At 43.2% G+C, this 23,293-nt stretch overlaps 1 protein-coding gene across 17 annotated transcripts in view; it reads left to right on the top strand.

Moving 5' to 3' along the window:
* The window catches only part of tle3b (TLE family member 3, transcriptional corepressor b), a 28,740-nt gene extending 22,163 nt beyond the window's left edge, over positions 1–6,577 (top strand). For all 17 annotated transcript variants that reach the window (XM_062403153.1, XM_062403069.1, XM_062402657.1 and 14 more), the window contains 8 exons: positions 1–173; positions 1,051–1,127; positions 1,249–1,498; positions 2,590–2,837; positions 2,971–3,118; positions 3,396–3,546; positions 4,872–4,948; positions 5,161–6,577. In XM_062403153.1, the coding sequence (XP_062259137.1) occupies positions 1–173; positions 1,051–1,127; positions 1,249–1,498; positions 2,590–2,837; positions 2,971–3,118; positions 3,396–3,546; positions 4,872–4,948; positions 5,161–5,268 (1,232 nt within the window). In that variant the 3' untranslated portion in view covers positions 5,269–6,577. The remainder of the gene's footprint in view (positions 174–1,050; positions 1,128–1,248; positions 1,499–2,589; positions 2,838–2,970; positions 3,119–3,395; positions 3,547–4,871; positions 4,949–5,160) is intronic.
* The last annotated feature ends 16,716 nt before the right edge of the window (positions 6,578–23,293 follow it).

Raw genomic sequence — 23,293 nt, 5'->3', positions numbered from 1 at the left:
CTGCTCCTGCCCTGCGCACACCGCTGTCCATCGCGGGTTCCTATGCCACCCCGTTTGCTATGATGAGTCATCACGAGATGAACGGATCCCTCACCAGCCCCAGCGTTTATCCGGGTCTCATCTCACCTCAGATGAGCGCTGCAGCTGCTGCCGCCTACGGACGCTCACCAATTGTAATTATTCTCCCCTCTATGAAACATTTTATGAATGAAAATGTTTATTTATTGTTTACATATCTTTCGAATTAGGTCTCTGCAATGTTAAGAATTTAATGATCAGAAATGTAGACATTAAAAAGTCTTAAATATGTTAAAATATTGCGCATTAGGTTTTGAATGTGTTTAGGTAGGTCTTAGCTACTCGGCTCGGCTCAGGGAAAGACTCGTGACTGAGGGTTATTAAAGGCTACTTCAACTTTTCTTCAATTATGCTCAAGTACAAGTAATTATCTGATAATTACATGTAATTGACATAGATCTTTAATTTAATTTGACTTGAAACCATGTCACGTACAGTATACATGTTGTATATTCCATCTCCGTCTGTTTGACTCAAAGCCGTCACCAGCATGTGTATGAATTATCCAGCTTGGCCGTGGGTTGTAAAGTATGAGAAACTTTGGTATTCATCGTGTATTTTCCAGAACTCATTGTGAATATTTCTGCTCGGCTGGCTGCAGCATGTTGTGTAAACATAATGAGTACAAAGACGAGCCGAGCTCCTTCTACTTTGATGTTACTTCGTTAGCATTCTAAAGGCTCAAAGAAAAAAGAGAGACTCGCCCCCAAAATGCCTCTTGTGCATGTTTGAAAATCTCCCAGGCTTTCATTAGCATTAGCAAGTGGGATGTGGGAGCCTTGTGCAAAGCTTCCCTGTTTGCAATGAAGCTGAATTTGCACCTTTTTGAAGGGATTTGCTTGGAAACGAGGGTTCCTCAGGGCGTTAGCAGCTTAAATGAAGCATCATTTTCAATTTGAATATTAGTTTAGTCTTGTTTATCTTTGCAGGTTATTGACTGTTTAACTCTTGTTTCTCTGTGTGTGTGTGTAGCCGGGGTTTGACCCTCATTCTCACATGAGAGCTCCGGGCCTGCCAGCCAGCCTCACGTCCATTTCTGGAGGAAAACCGTGAGTCTTTGTTTTTTATTTGAAATGTGTGTTTAACTAAATTTGTATTAACAGATGACTTAGTTTAAACTGAACCTTTCTCTCTCTCTCTCTCCCCCCCCCCCCCCCCCGTTCTCTGCAGAGCTTATTCTTTTCACGTGAGTGCTGATGGTCAGATGCAGCCCGTGCCCTTCCCTCCAGATGCCCTGGTAGGCCCGGGCATCCCACGCCACGCTCGCCAGATCAACACGCTGAGCCACGGGGAGGTGGTGTGCGCTGTCACCATCAGCAACCCCACGCGTCACGTCTACACCGGCGGCAAGGGCTGTGTCAAGATCTGGGACATCAGCCAACCGGGCAGCAAGAGCCCAGTGTCCCAACTCGACTGCCTGGTAACGAGATGTTATTGTTTGTTACAAGTCACAACAGTTTTTTACATGTGTGTTATCACTGCAGACGGACATGATGTTCTCGTGTTTCATTAGACGACGGTGATTACCTTCATATGTTGCCCGAGTCCACTCTTCACCTTAGTTTGTCCCCCAGATCCCAGCAGATAGAGATGTAAATAATTCAGTTAAGTGTCTCACTGCTGCACTGAAATAATCCTTAGTGAGAGGAAAAAAAGCCTGCTGAGTAATGATGCTCCGACTGGCCTACCCGGTCTGCTATTACCCAGCTCATTACTTCCTCCCAACTGTCTCCCATTTCTCATCCTGATGCTGTGGCTTCATCCCGCTCCACTCTTCTGGCCTCCAACACCCTCAAGGTGTGTCCAGAGTGCAGCTGGGTCTTATAAAGCCGTCAGGGTGCTGTTTTAATTCGACCCAGCGCTTCCACAGTCCTATTGATCTGTCTTCCTGCTCTTCTGGAGCCTGGCCAACAACTGCTGCCCTGTTCCCTCTTTCCCCGAATCTCTCGTTAAAGCTGACATCCACATCTTCACTGTAACATGAAAGAGCTGCAGTCTGAAAACTGCACACGTTAAAAAGAACAACTCCTCAAGAGTGGCAGAGGAGACTTGAGCTGCTCTCAGACATACACTGAACACCGGATAGTCTCCTGAGAATATCTGGAGGGGCTGTGTGCGGGAACGCAAACGTCTGGGTCAGTTGCTGGGGACATTCTCCGGAGTTTCTCCTGCTAGATCCAGAGTAGAAAAAACTCACATGCAGCAGGAGATCCTCAGGAGGATTCACAGGGAGAGAGTGGGGTTGGTTGATGAGGTTCATTACACGTGACAGACATTAAACTGAAAACAGAGAGAGGATGAAAAGCACATAGAAGACGCAAATCAACAAAAACACGCTGTCTGTCTGAAATCAGCTCTAGATACACAAGTATCCTGTTAATCTATTGGTTATTCTACAGAATTGTAATTGAGTTTCCTCATGCAACTATATCACATGAGGGAAAACTGTACAGGTAAATAAATTAGATCCACTTATCCTGACGGCGCTCGTCCTTTTTGTTTCCCCTGCAGAACAGAGACAATTATATCCGCTCCTGCAAGCTGCTGCCTGACGGCCGCACCCTGATCGTGGGGGGGGAGGCCAGCACGCTGACCATCTGGGACCTGGCCTCACAGACGCCCCGCATAAAGGCGGAGCTCACTTCCTCCGCTCCGGCCTGCTACGCACTGGCCATCAGCCCTGACGCCAAGGTCTGCTTCTCCTGCTGCTCCGATGGAAACATCGCTGTGTGGGACCTCCACAACCAAACCCTCGTCAGGTCAGTGCCGAGCAGCGAGGAGTTTGGAAGCACGTTTCAGGATTAAAACATTTGACCACCGGCGTGAGATGTAAGAGCTGGGAAGGTTTCCTGCCCTGTTCCTGACCTCATGTTTGATGTTGTGTTATTCCAGGCAGTTCCAGGGCCACACAGACGGAGCCAGCTGCATCGACATCTCCCACGACGGGACCAAGCTGTGGACCGGAGGCCTCGACAACACTGTCCGCTCCTGGGACCTGAGGGAGGGACGGCAGCTCCAACAACACGACTTTACCTCACAGGTAGAGACGGAGAGGGACTCAAACTAACCTGCTCTTCATTTTCATGTTACCCATAACAAAGTGGACAAACTTACATTTCACATTCAGTCCAACTGTAGCTGCTACAGAAACAGACACAAATACATTTCCTACGATGCAAATGAACCATCTGTTCATCTCATTGGGCTCTAAAAGGAAAAACATTGCATCTGGAGCTGACGTGTTAATTGATATTTGGAGTTTTTAAGATGATGAAACACTGTAAACACTTGTTGAAAGAACGGTTTCCTCGTTGCAGATCTTCTCGCTGGGCTACTGTCCCACCGGAGAGTGGCTGGCTGTCGGCATGGAGAGCAGCAACGTGGAGGTGCTTCATCACACCAAGCCCGACAAGTATCAGCTGCACCTGCACGAGAGCTGCGTCCTCTCACTCAAGTTCGCCTACTGTGGTGAGTAGCAGGGACACACACACACACACACACACACACACACACACACTTGTCTTAATGCACTCACGAGCAGGAGGAATACAAGTTTGATTCCTGCTGGACGAGAGGGTTTTTGTCTGGTTTTTGTCTTGTTGTGATGGGAATTCAAAAAACCTCTGCTGGAGAGTTTGGCTGAATTCCGGCATCGATTAAATGTGTTGTTGATATTCAAGGTTGTCACATGAGGATTTTGTCTATTTGTCTTTTCCACATCAGGCCAAAAGTTTCCTGGAATTGACACGTGACCAGATTATACAGTTCTGTTGCTGTTACTGACACTGAAGTTATGACCTTTCCAGGAATTAAGAGGGTTTATTTCCTAACGGTTTATTCACATTCAGCGACATTAATATTTCACATTTATTACCTGTATTACATATGTCCAGTATTTGTTTGACTAAATATCTAAACCTGTGGATTTTGGGGACTTTCAGACGAAGTTAAGGAAATAAAGTAGGTGTGAAAGATTGCCTTAATAATTTAAAAATATGGACGTGTGAGTCCATAAATACTTAGGAGGGTGGACTAGGAGAGTGAGTGGTGGTTGTGTTGGATTAAAATCCCCCCCGCTGTCCGGAAATGTCCCTGAGGCCTGTGTGGTGGTCAGATGTTTGAAGTCTAGATTAGCACAAGCTGAATCTCCTGTGTTTGACTATTTTCATTGGTTGCTGGTCGGTTCTGCTGCTTAATGAGGGAACAACAGTTTCTGTAGAAGCTGAACGGACTCAAACATCCAGTGACTCGTTTAATAATTGTGTGTGTTGTATCTCAGTTGAGATCATTGTGTGTGTTGTATCTCCGTTGAGATCGTTTTGTGTGTTTGGCAGAGCAGCTGGTTTTAAATTTAAAGTTCACACAATTGAAGTTTTACAATCGCCTCAGTGACATTTATCCAGAAATGTCAGTTTTAATTTCCCCCTCAGCTCGGTCTCATATCTCCACCACCGCACAACTTGTTCATTCAAATGGCGCCGGCTCTTTCCTCAGAGCTAAGTGTCACTAATTAAGTCATTACCAACTAGACGGTCGGGTAATTAATAAGACAGTGATTTAAGTGATCATCACAGTGCAAATTTGTGAGTCTCCTTTTTTATGATGTGCTTTTTTATTGATTGTTAATGGGATGGCATTTTACCACCTTTAGTTTTAATGGACATTGATGAGGTTATCACATGTCCATCATCTCTCAGGTGGATGAGGATGTTTCTCACTCGACGTGTGTGTGTGTGAGACAACGCACGTGTGTTCAGATTATATTGTCATGACATTTGTTTCTCTGTTTGCAGGTAAATGGTTTGTGAGCACAGGGAAGGACAATCTGCTCAATGCATGGAGGACTCCTTACGGTGCCAGCATATTCCAGGTGACTACGATAAACACACACAGACACACACTTGCCTCAAACTGCATGTGCTCTGACACAGATTCATTTTAGATTAATAAAACATGCTTCAGATTCATGACAGTATAAAGAAAAAACTGCTAAGCATAATGAGATGAAGACATAAATAAAATGTGTGATAACCTGGAGCACAACGGGAGGATTTAATGAGTTTTGTGTTTTCTTCCCCTCAGTCGAAGGAGTCGTCCTCCGTCCTGAGCTGTGACATCTCAGCAGACGACAAATACATTGTGACAGGATCCGGTGACAAGAAGGCCACCGTCTACGAGGTCATCTACTAAAGAGAAGCAGTCGGCTGCTCGGCTCCAGCACCGCTACTGAGACGACTTTGACTTTTTCTCCAGGCCGAGACGAACTGAGGATCTAAACCAGTGGAAATCAATGGATCTGTTGACCTAAGGATGTTTATGCTCGAGAGGAGTGAACCTTTTTTTTGTCCTTTTTGTTTTGGAGGGTTCTTTTTTTCCTCAGAGTATTTGGGTGCGACCCCGTGAAGCAGCGCTTCATTTCAGAGAACCTTCCTCAGACATCTTGTGAAAAGTGTAAATATCGGATTAAATAAGACATTTTATATATATTATAAGAATATATATTTTCATGTCCTGGGTGTACTTGTGATGATTTTTTTGGCCCTCTCTCTCTCAGTGACGCCGGGGAGAGCAGAACCTACTGTAGACTAGAACTTTTTAAACAACGTTAACTCTTTGATTTTCTTAAAGCACATTCTCTGGGCTGACCTTTTCACAAATCAAACAGAGGGGCGTGAAACATGAACCAGGACATTTTGTGGAGATTTTTAAAATGGCCTTTCGTCACTCCATAATCTCTGACATGGAGCCCCCCCGACTCAGGCAGAGCCTCGGCTGGTTTGGACCACTGTGGGACAGAGTGGAAAAGAGATGGATGTAAATTTAATTCATATATATATAGACCTTTTTAAAGTGTACTGCTCTGTCTGTGCTATCTTTCTCTGTTTGTTTTACCTTGTTAGATGACGGGAGATGGGGGACGTTTAATGTTTAGCCTAACCCTTGGACCTCAGTTGGCAGGAGATTCACTGCTGCAGGCACAAACTGAATGACAATGTGCTTTTTGCTAACTTGACGTAATACAGATGTTGAATTGCACCATTGGTTTCTTGGCTACAGACTTTACTCAAACAGTCCAATCTGCACTAGAATCCTGGCAGAAGGAATCCTTCTGCCCTTCGGCATCTTATCGTTATTCCTGGAATATGTTTGGCTGGTCGTGACGGGGGGGTCGTGACATTTGTCCTGATTAAACGCAGAGATCAGTCTGTCTTAATAAAACTGTTCAGTGCCTGTAAATGCTCTTGAGGACCGAGGGAGTGGCACTTCATGTGAACTCGAGAAAAACCCACCGTGAGTGAAAATGACGTTAACGACGACAGTGGATAATTCTGGTTTCTACACTGTGCTCCGGATCAAGTCAGCATTTCCAACAAGATAACTAACGGGGCGAAATGCGCTCTTCCCTCTGAGTCACACCAAAGTATGTAGCAAATGCTGTCAGCACTGAAAAAGAAATGTACAGTTGTTGATAAATAAATAAAACTGTTTTTGTAGAATGGCCCATGACCTTGTGATTGACCTACTGCTGATATTGTTGTGATGTTCTTCTGAACAAACGCCTTCAGTTAAACATTTTGTTTTACCTGCAGCTGCTCAGACCTTTCACTGAACTCCAGATCATCACCTGAAATGATGCAGATAGAACATAATGGTCTGAGTCTTTGGACTAATAAAACAAATCTAAATATCTCAGGATGAAGTGGAAACAGTTGGTTGCCTCCAGTAACCACTGCGGTTTCCGTCATTTTTCTTTCCAATCTCATTTTCGAGAAGCCAAGAGAGTGTTTGGGGAGTTCACTGTGACCATTTGTCCACCGAGCTCTGACCCAGTTCATCCTTGAGTGAGCATTTGTGCCAGATGTAATGAAATTCTCTTAATATATCACATTCACAACAATGTGGGGCAATTGAATGTTTCTATCAAATTTGAAGATCTGTTTAAGAGAAACATAAAACATGTTTTGTGAGGCCACTGTGACTTTGACCTTTGGCTAACTAAACCAAATCAGTGAATCCTCGAATTTTATTTGAAATGTTTCCCTCAAGGCTTCTTGAGATCTATCGTCTTCATAAGAAAGCAACAACGATGAACTAGTGAACTACCTGGAAACATAAAGTCTCCTTCAAAGAAGCAGGAAATACTGATCTCTGTGCAGATCTGCGAAAATCTGCACAATGGGGAACTTTCTCTGGAGTTCATGTCTAAAAATTGTAATGAAAGGTTTGAAGGTTTGATTTTTAGCAGCTGAAGGGGAACTTAACATCAATCAAGGAAGTTTCCAACGATTAAAGTGAAATGATTTACTGAGAGGCGGTGGTCTAGTGGCAGAAACTTGGACTATGGGCAGAGAAGGTCTCTGGTTCGTCTCTGGTTCGTCTCCACGGAGAGACAACAAAAGATGAACCTGGATTGATCTGTCCAAAAATCCAAGAGTCTCCCTACCCTGTCTAGTGCCCCTGAGCAAGGCACCTTAGTCCCCCAACATCTGCTCCTCGGGCGCTGTACATGGCTGCTCACTGCTCTGTGTGTCCTGCACCAGATGGGTCAAATGCAGAGGATAAATTTACCTACCATTGCATGAGTGTGTTGTGCATGTGTTTGGTATAAATAAACATATCATAATTGTCATAATTGTTCTTGCCGATAATCACATGAGATGGTTGATCCCAACACTTCTGCAACGTAAATACAAAGCTACATCCAGGAGAGAGTTAGTCTAGCTTAGCATGAAGACTGGAAACAGAGGGAACCTGTGTGCGTGTATGACCTGAATGAGGGGGGGCAGAACATGAGCTTGATTATCAAAGGGCCTCAAGTCGCCCTGGACTCGTTGTCCTTTGTTCTTACCGCTGAGAAGAACCTGAGGTGTTTTATTTTCCTTAATGGGAAGTTGAATGTCACGGCTGGGACACGCTCCACCGACCTCATTCGTCACCGCACACGCTCACATGGAATAAGTGAAGTGTGACAGAGGAGATGGGAACTGAAGGAAAAGGTGTGAGAGAGACAGAGACGCTGTTGTGAGTTAATGTCTTTGTTTCCAGACGGGATGAGTTGTGGTTTCAGTCCTGTTGACAGGAGCAACGGTGGGAGGGATGAGACACACAACTCCGGATCAGTGTGTCCTGCCAAACCACACACACACACAACACACACACAACACACACACACAGAGACTGAGTGGCTATTCTGTTGCTTCACTCGAATCACAGACACATTCAGCCGCACTCGTATTTCACACACTCCCACTCGTGACTTCGAGAAAGATAAACTACTTTGGGAACTTGCGGCTTCAAGACGATCTCGGTGATGATTGTGAAACAAGATTTGTTGGAATAAACGTGTCACAAAACATGTTGTGTTGATAACGATCAGCATGCGATTACGAAATTGCAAATCTTGACTCTTTCTGTTGTGTATTTTTTTGCGGCTGCCATACAGTTACTCGTGATGTATGTGTCCTGTCAGAGGGTTGGGATGCTGTTCTACTGACTCACCGCTCTGAGCAGTTGTCTTTCCCTTCGCTCCTCTGTCTCCCTCTCCCACGTCCTTTCCCACTCTCTCGCTCTGCGCCCACCACAGGTGGTGAGTGCTTTCATTTTCACATTTGTGGGGGTGCTGGCTGTGAGGCTGTGATTTCTGACTGAGGATGAGAGAGAGAGAGAGAGAGAGGGAGAGAGGGTGGTTAGGGATGCAACACCGGGGGATTTCTCTGCCACACATTTCACCTCCCTGTGTGGGCTGGAGGCTCGGTGCATATGGTGGAGCTACGAATCCATACAGGCACATATTCTGCTCAGATACTCTAACATCAATCGTACCAGCCTGAGGAGCAGTTGTCCTCATGTCACCCGTCTTCTGGAAATCATGTTTATTTATGACTGTGGGATTTTGCTTAATATGTTTTGGAGGAAACGATTGCAACTGCGTATTTCTACTGTGAGTCATCGGAGACAGATTGTGGTCTCAGACAAAAAAATCAACAAGAGTTTGACTTTTTAAAGCTAGATTTGTATTCTGAGTATTCGTTGTAATCTTTGTTCAGTTTAATCAATTAGGCCAAGTCTGGCCAGTGTCTCAGCCGACGAGTTCAGAGATCAAGTCGATGTGCTCACAGAGAAAAACTTATGAAAAGCCTCATGTCATCAGCTTTGCAATAAGTGAAATTTCACTTTCTTAGAACAGAGCAAAGAGGAAGCGTGTACTCTGTGATCCAAAGAAAACGGGCATAAAAATGGAGCCTTGGGGTGCGCCACAATAAATTGCTGCTGACTGAAACTGATCTAAAAGCCATGAATGCTGACTACACAGGTGGAGAAATGCAAGAGTAATGGAAAAGTCAATTTAACAGGGTGGGAGTGGAGCATTCACGAGGCCGGACATGATGTATGAATCTCGTTTTTGTAAAGCACAGTGTTTCACTTGACAGCACATCAACACCAGAGACTCATCTTCTCCGTCTGTGATTGATCTTTTTCATCCTGACATATTTTCATTCTCAGATATTTGACTTGGGCGCTAGCAGAAGTTCTGGAAAATATCAGAGCGACTGACTCGGACATGTGTGTTCTCTCATAAGCTTAAAAAATTCCGGAAAATCTTCGGACCTCCGTTCTTTACTTTTGTAGGTTTTATATTATTGCCACATATTTCAATACCTTACCGAACAAATCCTCCATTTAGGAGCCATTTTCCCTCGGTTCATAAAAACATTCTCTCTCAATCTCCGCTAAAAGCCGACTGTGCTCCAGTGAAGGCTCCTTTACAACTTTGAAAGGCTCAGCCTGTAAAATCCTGATGAAAGGTGTTTTTGTTCTCTTGACAGTCCCGAGCGTCGGCTGTGGAGGAGAAGTGATGCGGGGGCACTCTACGTCTCTCCTCTGCGTTTTCTCCTCTCAGCCCATTTCAGCGAGGGAGGCAAAGGTTTTACTCTCCTCTACCTGACAGCCGTCTGGTTTCATCTCTCTTTCTTATGGCACCACGAGACAAGACGGAGAGCAGAATGATGAGACCTTTCTCTCATTTCCCTTTTCTCTTTTCCAACCAACACAGCCTTTTATGTTTTCATCTGCCACTTCCACCGTCTCCTTTCTTCCCATCCCATTTTCAGTACTCTCCCCCGGCCTCGTCTTTCTCTCCTGTGTGTCTCCTGTCTTCACGTCTGTGCCTCTGCAGCAGCGGCGCTCACAAACACATCGTATTAGCCCGGAGAAGAAAACCGAGAGGATTGTTCGAGGGTGCCGTGTTTCTTTCAAGAGAGCAACAAATGTGGAAAGAAAAAAAAACTGGATCTCTCTCCTTTCTTTCTCTGTCGCTCACTTGATAACCAAGTGCGTGTGGAGAGCAGAGGGAGATTAAAGGGAGCTTGAGTAGAGGCAAAGAGAGCTGGTGCTTCAGCTCCCAGAGGTCATTTGGGCTCCTTTGATAGCAGCGAGGCCACACTCCATCATCTGACCTGTCCTAAAGATGAGAAGCTTTCATCAGTGTCTGCCAGAAACAAGAGCCCACTCAGAAGCAGGGGCTCAAATTAGAGGACTCTCTGAGTGTGTGTGTGTGTCTGTGTGTGTGTGTGTGTGTGTGTGTGTGTGTGTGTGTGTGTGTGTTTCAGATTCTTATGTATAATTCAGTGCTTTTACTGTTATAAAAGCATTTCTTTTGATCTTTGATCACACAGACTCGGGAGAACAGTACTTAAACTGGATCTTCTAAATTATTTGTCAGGGAGAGATTTGCTTTGAAAGGATTTCAGGTAAAAAACAAGACAGTAAATGAGGCTGTAGGAAGCAGACTGTGTCCTGAGTGTGTCCCGGACAGTGTGTCAGCACTGACTGGAAAACAGAGGAGGACCACAGTCACAGAGACATCACATTATAATGCAATCCAATGGATCCTTACCATGATCCTCTTCTCTTATTCATTCCTTGTTGAGGAGGTGGAAAGAAACGAAGCGGAAGGAAAATATTTTCTCCTCCGTTTTATTTGTTTGCGTTCTTCACAGCAGCCACTTTTACTGCCAAGGTGAACGGGGGGGTTAACAAGCTCAGCAAAGCAAATAATTGGTACAAATGTGTCATTAGCACCGTGGACAGGCTCGGATAAAAAGCGAAGGAGCACTAATTGAACATGATTACAAACTTCCTCCTCCATCAATTGGCGCTGTAATTAGGAGGTCCTCAGAGATAATGAGGTTCACAGGGCAAAAGTGACTCGGAAACTCAGAGGGAGAAGAGTGAGACAGAGGAAGACTTGATACCACCACACACACACACACACACACACACTCATAGCAACGAGAGTGAATACACAACCTTCCTCAGTCCGCCCTTCATCAAAAAACATTTCTCCAAACAGACGTAGCTCCTGTCGAATGTGCGTGCATGTGATTTCAGTGCACGTGATTGAGAGTTTAAGTGTGTGTATATATAGTCAGGTGAACATCTGTGTTCTCATTCATTCAGTTGACCCATTAATCCCTGTGTTGCTTTTATAAGCTGGAAGTGGGTAAACATGTCGCTCCTTGTAGTTGTTATGTTTCCTGCAGCTCAACTGTAACCTGACTTCCAGTTAACACACTCATTCGTACCTGACAGTGTTTTGCAGGAGACAAATGTGTTTGTGTTAATTTTATGCCCAATTTGACTTTGCACTTTACAATGTCTGTTTTTTAACTTTTAACTCAAACAGGAAGTTATTTTTTCACTCCTGACCATATGTTTACTGGTTTTAAGGAAGATAAAAGCAAACTGCAGGATGGATTACCACTAACGACCACTAAACTCGGTGGTAGGATGTGGTTAGTGTCATCGTTTTTGTTCTCAGAGAATAATTCATGAATCTTGATGAAACAAAGCAGACTTGTTAAGGGGACTAATCTTGATGTGCAACTTGGTGCAGATCCACATAAAAATCTGGATCTAGTAAATCTAAATGTAGTTTCTTAAGGAGATTGTAGGAACATAGTGTCGCAAATTTATTTTTAAAACTGGTATTGTCTTTGCTTCTATGTTTACTGTTTTTAAACCGGGGCCAAAGTACATGATGCTTGACTTGGAAATAGAACAGGTGTGATTATGGACGTTATTTAAAGTTCCTTCTAATAAAACGAACGCATCCAACATAATTAAATCAGTTTTGACTCATAACGAAAAGCAACCAACTTTCAGAACAAAACAATCGAAGAGGAAGGAATAAGAGGAAGGTTGGAGGAGTTCACGGCAAAGAGGAAGAAGTGAAATGAAGCCGGAAGGCTGACACGGGGGTGGGGGCGTGGGCGGGGGGGTCATTGTGCTGTATGAACAGGTCATTTGTTTGGGTGGTGCACTGTGGTTAAAGAGCCAGAGGAAAGTGAGGTGCCAAGTTAATGTGACAGGAGGAAAGAGTGTGAGCCTGTTCCTGGGATTTCTTTGGGCTTTGTGCAGCGACAGAGACAAAAGGAGAACAGCTCATTCAGAGCAGCAGAGGAAGGAGAGTCCGATCGGAAGGGATTCAAAACACCACACTCAATAAATTTAGAACTGGATTCGGTTTGAAAATCCATCAAACATTCACCTCGTTCTGTCGCTGTCGATCAACCCTTTGAACTCTTTGAATTCTGCAATATGATGTGAAATCATGTTCCGGTGTCCACATCCGTGTTTTTACCGACTGTGATTGTGTCATTTCCTGAATTAATACTTCATATCTCTGAACAACCTGAGATAAAAGATTAAGTAAGTCAGTAAACCATGGTAAATGATAAAAGTACAAAAATTATGTTATAAATTAATACAGAAATCAAAAATCATCAAATTTTGCTTAATAAACACGTTAAATATATTGATCAAAAAGATTTCTACACTTAGAAACACAAACAAAATGTTTCCTAATCGTTTCAACTCTCATGTTGTTTGTTTTCGACAAGTTTCAACAGAGTCATGCAAACTAACATCTCCCTGGAGGTCGGGCTGGAGAGGTTTAAGGTCTCTGAACAGCAAATCCCTTCTTTTATCATCCGTCATCCGATAACAAACCATCATGAACAGGAACCATGCAAACTGAGTCCGATGTTTTTTATTATTCTATTCAGGAGGAGATAAAAAAGCAGTTGAGCAGTGAGGATGATTTTGTGTAGAAATAGAAACATTGGATGAAACATCCATCTGAGAAGACAAGAATTTCATCTTCTGATCAGGGAGATGTGAAATTATTCCGATCATTTTCAAGTCCATTGCAGGATATCAGTGGTCCAGTTTGAGACGCTACTGGCTACACTGGGATCACACGTTAAAAAGAAGAAAACAAATTCATCCAATTGATAGGACTGAATCTACACAGCAAATCTCTGTCAACACGTGAAGTGAACTGACCACAGGAAACAGAGTCACCTCTGACACTGGGAGGACTGGAAGCGCTTAGCGTTGCAGCTCCCAGCCGGCCAATGAGACGGAGGTGTTTCAGCTTGGCTGTGATTCACAACGCCACAGAAAGACAGTGAAAGAATCTGATAACAAATAATAGACTGCTGAGCCATGACGCTCAGGACTGGTCCACGCTGGTGGTGTCCTGAACTGAACCTCACTGACCAACAGCAGAGTGGAAGTACAACTGCACTGAAGAAGGAGGCGGCTGCAAGGTCATAGCCAATGGAAATCAAGATCCTTTCACTTATTGTTGTTTCCACCACCGAGAAGATGCTTTCACCTGTTCCTTTGTTTGTTTGTTTGTTGTCAGCAGAACATGAGCCGAGACAGATCTGGACAAAGGGAAAGATCTTACACAGATCTTAGAATAATTAACTAAACATGGTGAAAAAATAAACCTGTCATGTTTAGGGGGCTGATGTCTATGAGTGTGTGTGATATGGAGATTTCAGGAAGGAATCTTTCATCAGATAAGGTTAAGTGTTCAGTCTGAGCCTCAAGTTAGCATTTGCTTGGATATTGTCCTTGACTGAAAGATGTGAGATGTGAGCATACACGCAAAAACACATAGAAGCTCAGGGACAGACATGGTGGACGTGTTCCAAACCCCAACAGAGGGAGACAAAAAGAAGGATGCTCCAGATATCTTAATAACATATGAAAGTTTACAATTAGAGTCTCTGCAGTGGTTTCATGTTCACGTTTCAGTCGGATTCAGGGGCAAAGAAAACCCTCAGATTTTAGAGGTTTTTCTAATAATAGGTTTAAGAATGATTTAGTAGAAACTGTGACGAGTGATGTTGTGTTTAATCTTTTTTCAAAATTACTGTAAATACAAAGTTTTGACCTGAAAATAGTGCTCATTGTAACGTCAGAGGCTTTTTCTGATTTATTGTGGCTGAAAAAATAAACAGAAATATAACTTGATGTTGAGGAGATAAAAGCAGGATAAGGAAATAGTGGTATTTTAACAATAAGGTAAAAACTAATGAGACAAACTTTGCAATAAATAAAACAGTGTTCACTCGACTTCTAGTGACTGTGAGTAGTGATCCTTTAATGATCTAAATGGATGTTGTAGAGAGAGATAGAAGCCTTCATGTGAATAGAGAAACACTAGTTCACACATGCAGATATAAATCTGTACATGAGGACGTGTTTAAAAACAGTGATGTAAACACTAACTCACAGTTTGTTCTGCTCGTGACCTGGTGTCACTGAAAACACGTCATTTCTAGAAGTGCAGAAGCAAAAAGCTCTTCCTCTCCCTCAGTGACTCTTCTGTTTCCCAGTCTGAGTTTCTCTCTCTCTCTGTGCCACACATGCACAGCGTATTGCCTCTCCCTCTCTCGACCTGTCTCACACACCATTACCCCTGTGAGGCGAGGAGACAACCCCGGCCAGGGGAGAGGGGGAGGAGGGGCGGCATCATGGGTAATGTCAGTAGACACATGTCAAAAGTACAGCCCGTGTCCTGAAAAAGCTGTGTGCGGTGTGACAGCGGTCCGCCCGCCGCTAACCCACTCGCCTGCCCCCCCCCCCCCCCCCCCCCCCCCCCCCCCCCCCCCCCCCACTGTGACTCTCTCCAGGCAACACAAAAGCTTCCTGTTTTAGCCCCTGGAGAGAAAGAGAGAGAGAGCCAGAGAGAGAGAGAGAGAGAGCCGGCAGGGAAGGTCATCAGCACTACTCCACCAGGATAAACGCTTTTCCTCTTGCAGTCTCACCTCGCTGCACAGCTATTGTCCTCGGGTTGAGTGCAGAAGGGTTTTGTGTGTCTGTCTATGTGTGTGTGTGTGTCAGGGAAAGGCAAAGCATGCACAGGTGTGAATGCATATACAGGTTGTGGGTTGGAGTATAGTTTACCACTCAAATACTCACACACCACAAATTGATTCTACACTGGCACACTATGTGGCCAATAGTATGTGGACATCTCACCAGTGGGCTTCACCTCCACTCTTCTGCTTTCCGGTTCTCCACAGTGTTTCAGAACAAGGCTGCAGGGATTTGCTCTAATTTACCCACAAGCATGTCAGTGAGGTCGGGCGCTCGTCTGGCTCAGACTCACTGAGGCTCCGTCTGACCAACTACATCCTCATCTGCTGCAGATGAACACCCATACGATTCCAGAGATACTAAACCTGGGAAGTTTGGAAATGCTACCTTCACCGATTTAGTTTGAAAACTCCAGGTATAGACACGGTGACCACAGAGCTAACACTGGGTAAGAGACGACCAACGGTTCAGGCTGCCGTGTTGCAGGCGGCTGATTCGGGATCAGAGTTGAACAATGGAAAAGAGCTTAATTTTGGAGAGCGCCTGTATTTCTGAGAAGTGCTCGGATAAAAGGAGATTTGTTCATAGGACACGACACTTATCACAGTTTAATTTGAAGAGATGATTAAATATGACACTTAAACTAAAATACATTGAGAAGCTGTTTACGATGATGCTGTGTGGCCTTGATCATCATGTGTGTCAGAGACGTATACAAGTTTTCCACTTTAGAACTAAACTTGACTCAGTTTCGATCCAAACCACTTAAAGTGTCTTAATGTGCAGAACATCTGAGAACATGGAGGCTAATCGCTGCCTCCAAGGTCTTTTCCCAAACAAACGTCCACAAACAACATCAGAACTTCACTTAGTAATGTCCCTGGAAATCACTCTCTCTAACCGTGTGTGCATGGATACCAATAATATAATGACAGAATTTTTCTAAAAGTATATAATTAATTATTAATTAATTTTCACAGCATGTTGTGACATCGACATACGACTGCTTGATGTCACATGTTCTGGGGGTAAACAAGATGGAAAAATAAACAGAAGTTGGAGCTCTTGCAAAACTAGAAAGATAACAAACAAAATGGTAAATATATATTTCAGGTTGCGGTGGTGCAGGCAGAAGAACGTAGACATGAGGCATAATAACATTATGCTCTGTAACATTCTATATTGAAAATTCTATGAGCAACTCGTGTAAAAACCACAATTAAAATAAATAATTAAAAGTCTTATTCTGAATAAGGTCAATAGTAGGAATATTAGTCTCCGTGTAAAGTTAGTCAGTGTTTTTTTTTGCTTCTCAAACATTTAATGGATCAACGTATTTCTTACAAATGACTTGTTTTGGATTGAAAACAGCGATTGTTTCCCGAAAGGCAACACGAGTGAAGATAATCAGAGAGAGAAGGAGGCATAATTAAATCTGTTCTCCTGTTGAATACATAGACCTCTGTCACTGTAACATCATATATAAGATGAGAAGTGTAATCATACGTTCTCTAAGCACATTGACACTTCTCTTTAACTTGATGCAGCTCACTGATTACTGTACTTGTGACTATATATGGAATGTGGTTACATGTATATCACAATTTGACTTGTATGACATTTGACAGTGAATCATGTGCAGTACTTAAATCAGGATTTGCTGAGTGTCGTCTCAAACAACTTGTATTTATCTCCGAGCTCAGTCTCCTTCACTCAAAATGCAAATGAATTCCAATGTGCCACTCTGCTCCAATTAAGAGGCAGCATCAGAAATAGCAACAAACTGATATGTTTACCGGCTTCATGTTCCTGGTCTGACAGTAACGATTCCTATTCACCAACACTTAAACATTTAAGGTTTAAAAAAAACATCAATTATGTTATGTTCATTCTCCAGCTCATAAAACAGACTGAGACGTATGGAAACAGAAATGCTCCAGTTGCCTTTTCTGTGTCAATTCATGTGTTTACTGTTGAGCTCTTTAACATTGTATCCTCCTACTGTGATGTCTATAGCAAATGTTTGCACATGTTGATAAAGAGCTGCTCATTGTGGGAACTGCTCTGTTTCTCTATCATGTTTAAGATCTTGACCTTCTATGCAAAGCACCTCGATATAATGTATATTTTGATTTGAAGAGAAGTGGGTGGAGAAGCTCTCACACAAAACTTTACAGTGATGACAAAGTCTCTCTATGTTTAAATCAGGTCGGGTTCACCTCGACCTGATGATCCTGGTTATTCTGTCTTGACCAATCAGAAAGCGTGCGTCATGACTTGATGGAGAGAAGCTGTACTCGGGCAGCAGCCCTTCGTATGTTTCTTCCTGCCTGTCCGCAGCCAGATGACAGAGGACACAGGTAATTGCCATCATTTCTTCCACGGACAAAAAGCCAATGCTCCGGCTGCTCTTAAGTAAACTGCTGAGTGCTGGTCAAGGATTATTCAAGGCTGGACAAATTGCATGGCTCTGTTTGTTCCGAGACGACTGAGTTTCCCCCGTTTGAAAACCCTCGGATTGACAGATTGTTTTGGACATATTTTATTTCATTACCTTCTTTTTTACTGACTGATTTTAATATGCAAGCATCTTGCTTTTCTTAAAGAAGACATATTTTGCTCCTATTCAGATTGATAATTTTAAATTTGATCATCACTTGAAAGTGTTTAAAAGCTCTAATGTTCAGAGAACACATCACTTTACTCAGTGTCCATCGCTGCAGCTCCTCCTTTCAGCCTATGTCTCAAACACTTGGTTTTAACTCCTGTCTCTTTAAGGCCCCCCTCCTGATAAAGCCCATTCTACTCTGATTGGTCAGATGACCCACTCTGATGTGAGTTTTCAACAGCTTCTACCATGTATATTAAATGTCGGCTTCAACTCTCGCTTTAGTGCTTGCTCTCACGGATACTTCAGCCGGGCCACTGATGAGGTGGATCTTCAGGTGGAGTGTTTTCAGGGGGGAGAGGAGCTTCCTTTTTTTTTTTTATGCTTTGCAGAACTTCAACATTCACAGAAAACTTGACAAACTCACAAGAGGACCCAACAATCCACAGCAGATGACGCATTGCAGACGGGAAAGGAGTTTTTAAAATCTGTGAAAATTATGAGAATGTCAAATGTCAAATGACAAATACAGATGTGCAGGAAGACTAGAGACAAACTTTTGGAGAATTTTGAATTTATTTTGTGTTGCCATTGATGTGAGTCCCTGCCTATTCAGACACATAACTTCAAACATACACAACGGTGATTTGACTGACACAGGAATCTTTGTTTACCTTGGTTAACAGGTGGCACTTTCCTTCCCTTTTGGACACAACACTTTACAAACTAAACAAAAAAATAATGGTTTGGATGGAAGTCATTCATGCAAAGTGCTGTTTTCCACCTGTGTGAAAGGGGCCTCAGAATAAGGATGTGTAATTGTAGCTGTTTGTCACTTTAGCTTTGAGCAGGTGTTTAGAAGCTTGTGTGTGTTCAGTCCAACAACATCAGACCAAAGTCACCACAGATTGTGAGCTCGTGCTTTGACGACCCGACCCATTTAGGGAATACAGAGGGTATTAGTTGGAGATGTAGGTCCTAATGAATGAGTTGCCAAGCCACACACACAAACACACACTCGCACACATGCACAAGCCCGTGTCCTCATCAAACGCACACACACTAATCCTTCAGTGAATTGTAACCAAGCATTACTCTCGCACCGAACCCTTCCTCCTGCCGCACACCACACACCAGCTCATGAGACACCATCTGGCCCCCCCCCCATTCAAAAATGAGGACTTATCAATCCAGCATGAATAAACACACAATGCAAAAAACCCAAAGGACAATAAAAGGATCCAAAAGCCAACTGAAGATGAGAAGCCCAAATATTTCCCCATTACTCTTCCTCTGACCCCAAATGTGATGTCCATTATAGCCCAGCAACCACCGGGGAAGAACCGATCCTCACCCAGTGCCATTTGCATGTGAAAGGCTGTGGCCTCAGGACAGAGCATCCAGAGAGGTGGCTCTGGCTCTGATTTCAAGGGATATTTAGCCCCCTATTCAGCCTCCAACAAAGGACAGGCATTCAGACAGGCAGGGAGGGAGGCAGTGCTTGCTGAGCTGTCACAGAGCTCATTTGTTCTCTTCTGTTTACTTAAGCCTCCCCCCTCTTTTTTCCCCCTCTCTCCCCTCCAGAGGCTTCAAGCACGGATGGGTGGGTGATTGGGAACCCTCCTTCCACGGCTCCATCCCAGTGGGAGAGATAAACAGCAATTTAAGTGGACGTCTGAAAAAAAGGTTTTCATTTGCATGAATTTATCGGTCAATCAGCGATGCCGACAATCATTATCAAACTGTCGGAGGGCTGTTGAACACAATTATTTATTTATTTCAGCTCATTCTTCTTCACTCTTTTGTCCCAGTTGTTAGCCTTGTGTGTATCTGGGAGAAAGAATGTACTTTGGTGTGTGTGTGTGTGTGTGTGTGTGTGTGTGTGTGTGTGTGCGTGTGTGTCCATGTACTGTTTAAGTGTCTTTAGTCTCTGATAGGGGTACACTTGATGAAGCTGAGAGGCCTCCTAATCTGATTTCTGCCACCACCCGCCTCCAGCCTCCTGTGTGTTTGCTGGGAGATTGCTGAGATGTCTGAGGGGAGAGGTATTTGTAATTATATAGGAGGATTAGGGGGGGGGGGGGGCTGAAGGCCACATGGACTGGCTTTGTCGTGTCTGAGAAGTAGGTGAGGTCAAGTCGTACTACACGTCCCTCAGGTATTAAACGAGGTGCTGGAGAGAATAAAGCATCAGCTCTGGATAAGCTCAGTGTGGTGGGAGATGAAGTGAGGACAGGGAGGCAGGTGCCTCACACTGACAACAGTCTTACTGTGAAATGTATACAGAGGATTGTTACAGCAAATAGAAGGAAGCTGGTGTTTTAGTCGTCTAGAAAAGCCTGAACTATAATGGATTATGAACACATTGATACTGATATTGACCGATTTGTATCTAAAACACTCTTGATCACAGATATTGTTACTAATTGATCAGTTTTAATCCTGATTCAAACGTATGAACCACTTAATAACTTTGTTTTGAAAAACAACATGAGCACAACGTTTACTATTTATCATTTTGATTGACAAAATATACAAATCAACAAATTGTATCTCTCCATGTTTTACTTTTGATTTGAAAACATGCGTCATCATTGGAAACGCATCACTGCTCAGCCAAAGATATAAACTAATAACTGTCTCCCAGACACACTGTTATAACTTCCATGCATGGATGGATGCTGAGAATGTAAGATTCATATCTCACTAAAGGCTCGTACTCTCACTGAAGTACTTCTTAGTGAAGGAGAGGCTGGTGGTTATTCATGGATTAGTCAGAAACCACAACATCCTGACACATTCAGATGAAGTATGAGGCAACTTTCTAAGAAATTATGGATTCGTCTTTAAACATCATCTCTCCAGTAATCAATATCTCTTCAGTTCACTACAGTCACAGGGCGTCACTCATTATTCTAGCTGTCATGTGAGAAGACTGTGGATGACCTCAATGTTTTTATACACTGGCAGGGTAAGAAAAACCTGTTTAACCCATATAAACAGTGATTAAACACTTAGTCTCATACTGGCCTGAGGAGCAGATTCCAGTGAAGCTCCTTTGTGCTGTAAAATTCCCAAAACAGACACGACTCCAAATCTACTGTTTCTGGTCAAGATTTTTATTTTGAGGGATTATTGGCAGATATGTGAACGTCCAAAGAGGAGAGAACTCGACCACACGACATGTGCACCCTTTCTGCGCTGGGAAAATAGGCACTGTCCAAGGTGCTGAATGAGTTTCCTCTGCTATGAGAGATGAGCATTGAGTGTGTGTTTGTGTGTGTGTGTGTGTGTGTGTTTGTGAAAGAGAGCTTTATAGATTGTGCTTACCAGGAACTATGTTTAACCAATAAGCAAGTAAAGGTATGAGTATAAATCTGACGTGAGGATGTTTTCAATTTAACAAAAGCCCGACCCAGTGTCTCGACTTGGGAGCAGTTGTTGCTCAGGCGGTCGAGCGAGTTGTTCACTAACCACAGGTTTAACCTTACATCAACAATAGTTTAGAATTCTTTTTTTTAGAACTAAGACAATCTCCATCCACACAAGAATCACTGTACCATGTCAGTAGTAAATCCTGTCTGTACTCACACACCTGAAAACGCAAGACATGGTGGAACTGACACTTGTCAAGTGAATGAATTGTTGATTCAGAACGTCTGCTCGTCAGTACCAGAACACAGCCTGTCACAAGCTTTTCCAGACTTCTCCATTTTGGGCGCACAAAAAACTATAAAATTGTATCAAATACCAAATACAGCCCTTCCCTGAATTCTGAATTACATTGTGAAAAAAAAACAAAAAAAAAAAAACACTAACAACTTTTTGAAACTAACACTTTAGTAGCACTTAAATGGCACTTACTTATAGCACTTTGTAGTTTTGCTTTATTTGAAGAAATTGTACTTTCTTGATTCTTGTCGTCCTTGGTATGTACCCTCGGGTTTGAATGCACTTATTGTAAGTCGCTTTGGATAAAAGCGTCAGCTAAATGAAATGTAATGTAATGTAATGTAACATTAAGTATGCACACTTGTATTCCACAGTGTTCAAACTGAGAGCAAACAAGTGAGAACCTTGTGGCAAAGGGTCGATGTTTTGTAGTCAAGCCTCTTGTCTCTGTGCTTCAATCTCTTTATCCCTGGACTGAGCTGGCCATAGACCGGGCCTGTTCCCAGGCTGTGTGTGTGTCTTTATCCTCCCAGCAGGGAGTAATCTGGGGGTAAAGGGCTCACTACTGTTTTTACATAAACAAAGACTTTGGGATGAAAAAGAGAGCGCGTCATGGCCAAATCCCTGTGCCTGGCTGTTGGCCTCTGCGTCATGCAGGTTTCACCTCGGGCACCTCGTGGACGCCACACTGGTCCTGGTAATAAAGCAGCACAGACAGGCACCGTGATTAAAACAAAGAGAAACCGCAGAGCGAAGTGGCGCCATCGCACAGAGCGCTGGTCAGAGCATCACTGAACTGTTTCCATCAGACTTTACTTCAAACAGCTGATTACACCATAGAAGTGAAAGATTTAACGTCAAGACGTCTGCACAGGAAGCTTCAGGTACAGATCGAGTCCCACGTGTAAATCACAGCTTTAATATTTAATAGTATATTTGAAAAACAATAACTCGCTGTGTGATTTCTCTGTGCTCTGTCCCTGCTGGGAGAAAATTCATCACTGATAGTTTGTGGGCACACAAATATGAATTAGAGTAATTATAAGAAGGCAAATATTCAAACTCCAAATCTACAGACTGAAAATCTTCCAGCTCTCTGCTTCCATCTGAAAACCTGCTCACTTTATCTTTGTTACATAATCTTCCAACATGAGCCCGATGTTTGTCCGAGCTTCAATTTTCTACTTTCAAAATCATTTGAGTGTTATCTCTGAAAAGAGATTTTGAGATACGAGTTTTAAATCCACAATATTACTCTAGAAAATTCCCTTATTAGGATAAAGTAGAAAGTCTTGCTGAGAGCAATGATCCCTTCATTAAAGAAAAACGTGGTGTGTTTCAGCTCATTTTCTACAACGATTATTACTGGATTATTTTGTAGTTAATGGATTTTGATGGAAAAGAGAAAATAACTTCTGTTGCAATCAACAGTGTAAAATTGGACCAGGATCATTGGAGAGTGTAATGGGGAAATGTGCTTGTTATTGCACCAAGTTAAAAGATGCATCTAGTGTTAAAATACTGTTGATGAAGGAAAACTGTTCACACTGGTTCCCAGAACAACCACAGTCTGCAGAGCTCAAACAGCTCAAGCAGCCAAGGGATAAGTGCTTTGCCCAAGGGCAACTCAGAGAGGGTAATGAGAGGGAGGCTGTGAGTGCTGCTTCAGATAAATCCAGTCCAGAGATTGAACTGGCATCCTTTTGGTCACAAGCACACTTGCTCAACTCTTAATGTTTTAATGACATTAATCAACAG

Source organism: Platichthys flesus, chromosome 1 (assembly GCF_949316205.1).
Source record: "Platichthys flesus chromosome 1, fPlaFle2.1, whole genome shotgun sequence".
In the NCBI taxonomy this organism is placed as follows: domain Eukaryota; kingdom Metazoa; phylum Chordata; class Actinopteri; order Pleuronectiformes; family Pleuronectidae; genus Platichthys; species Platichthys flesus.
Note: the sequence above shows the minus strand (reverse complement) of the source record. Positions and strands in the feature narration are given on the sequence as shown.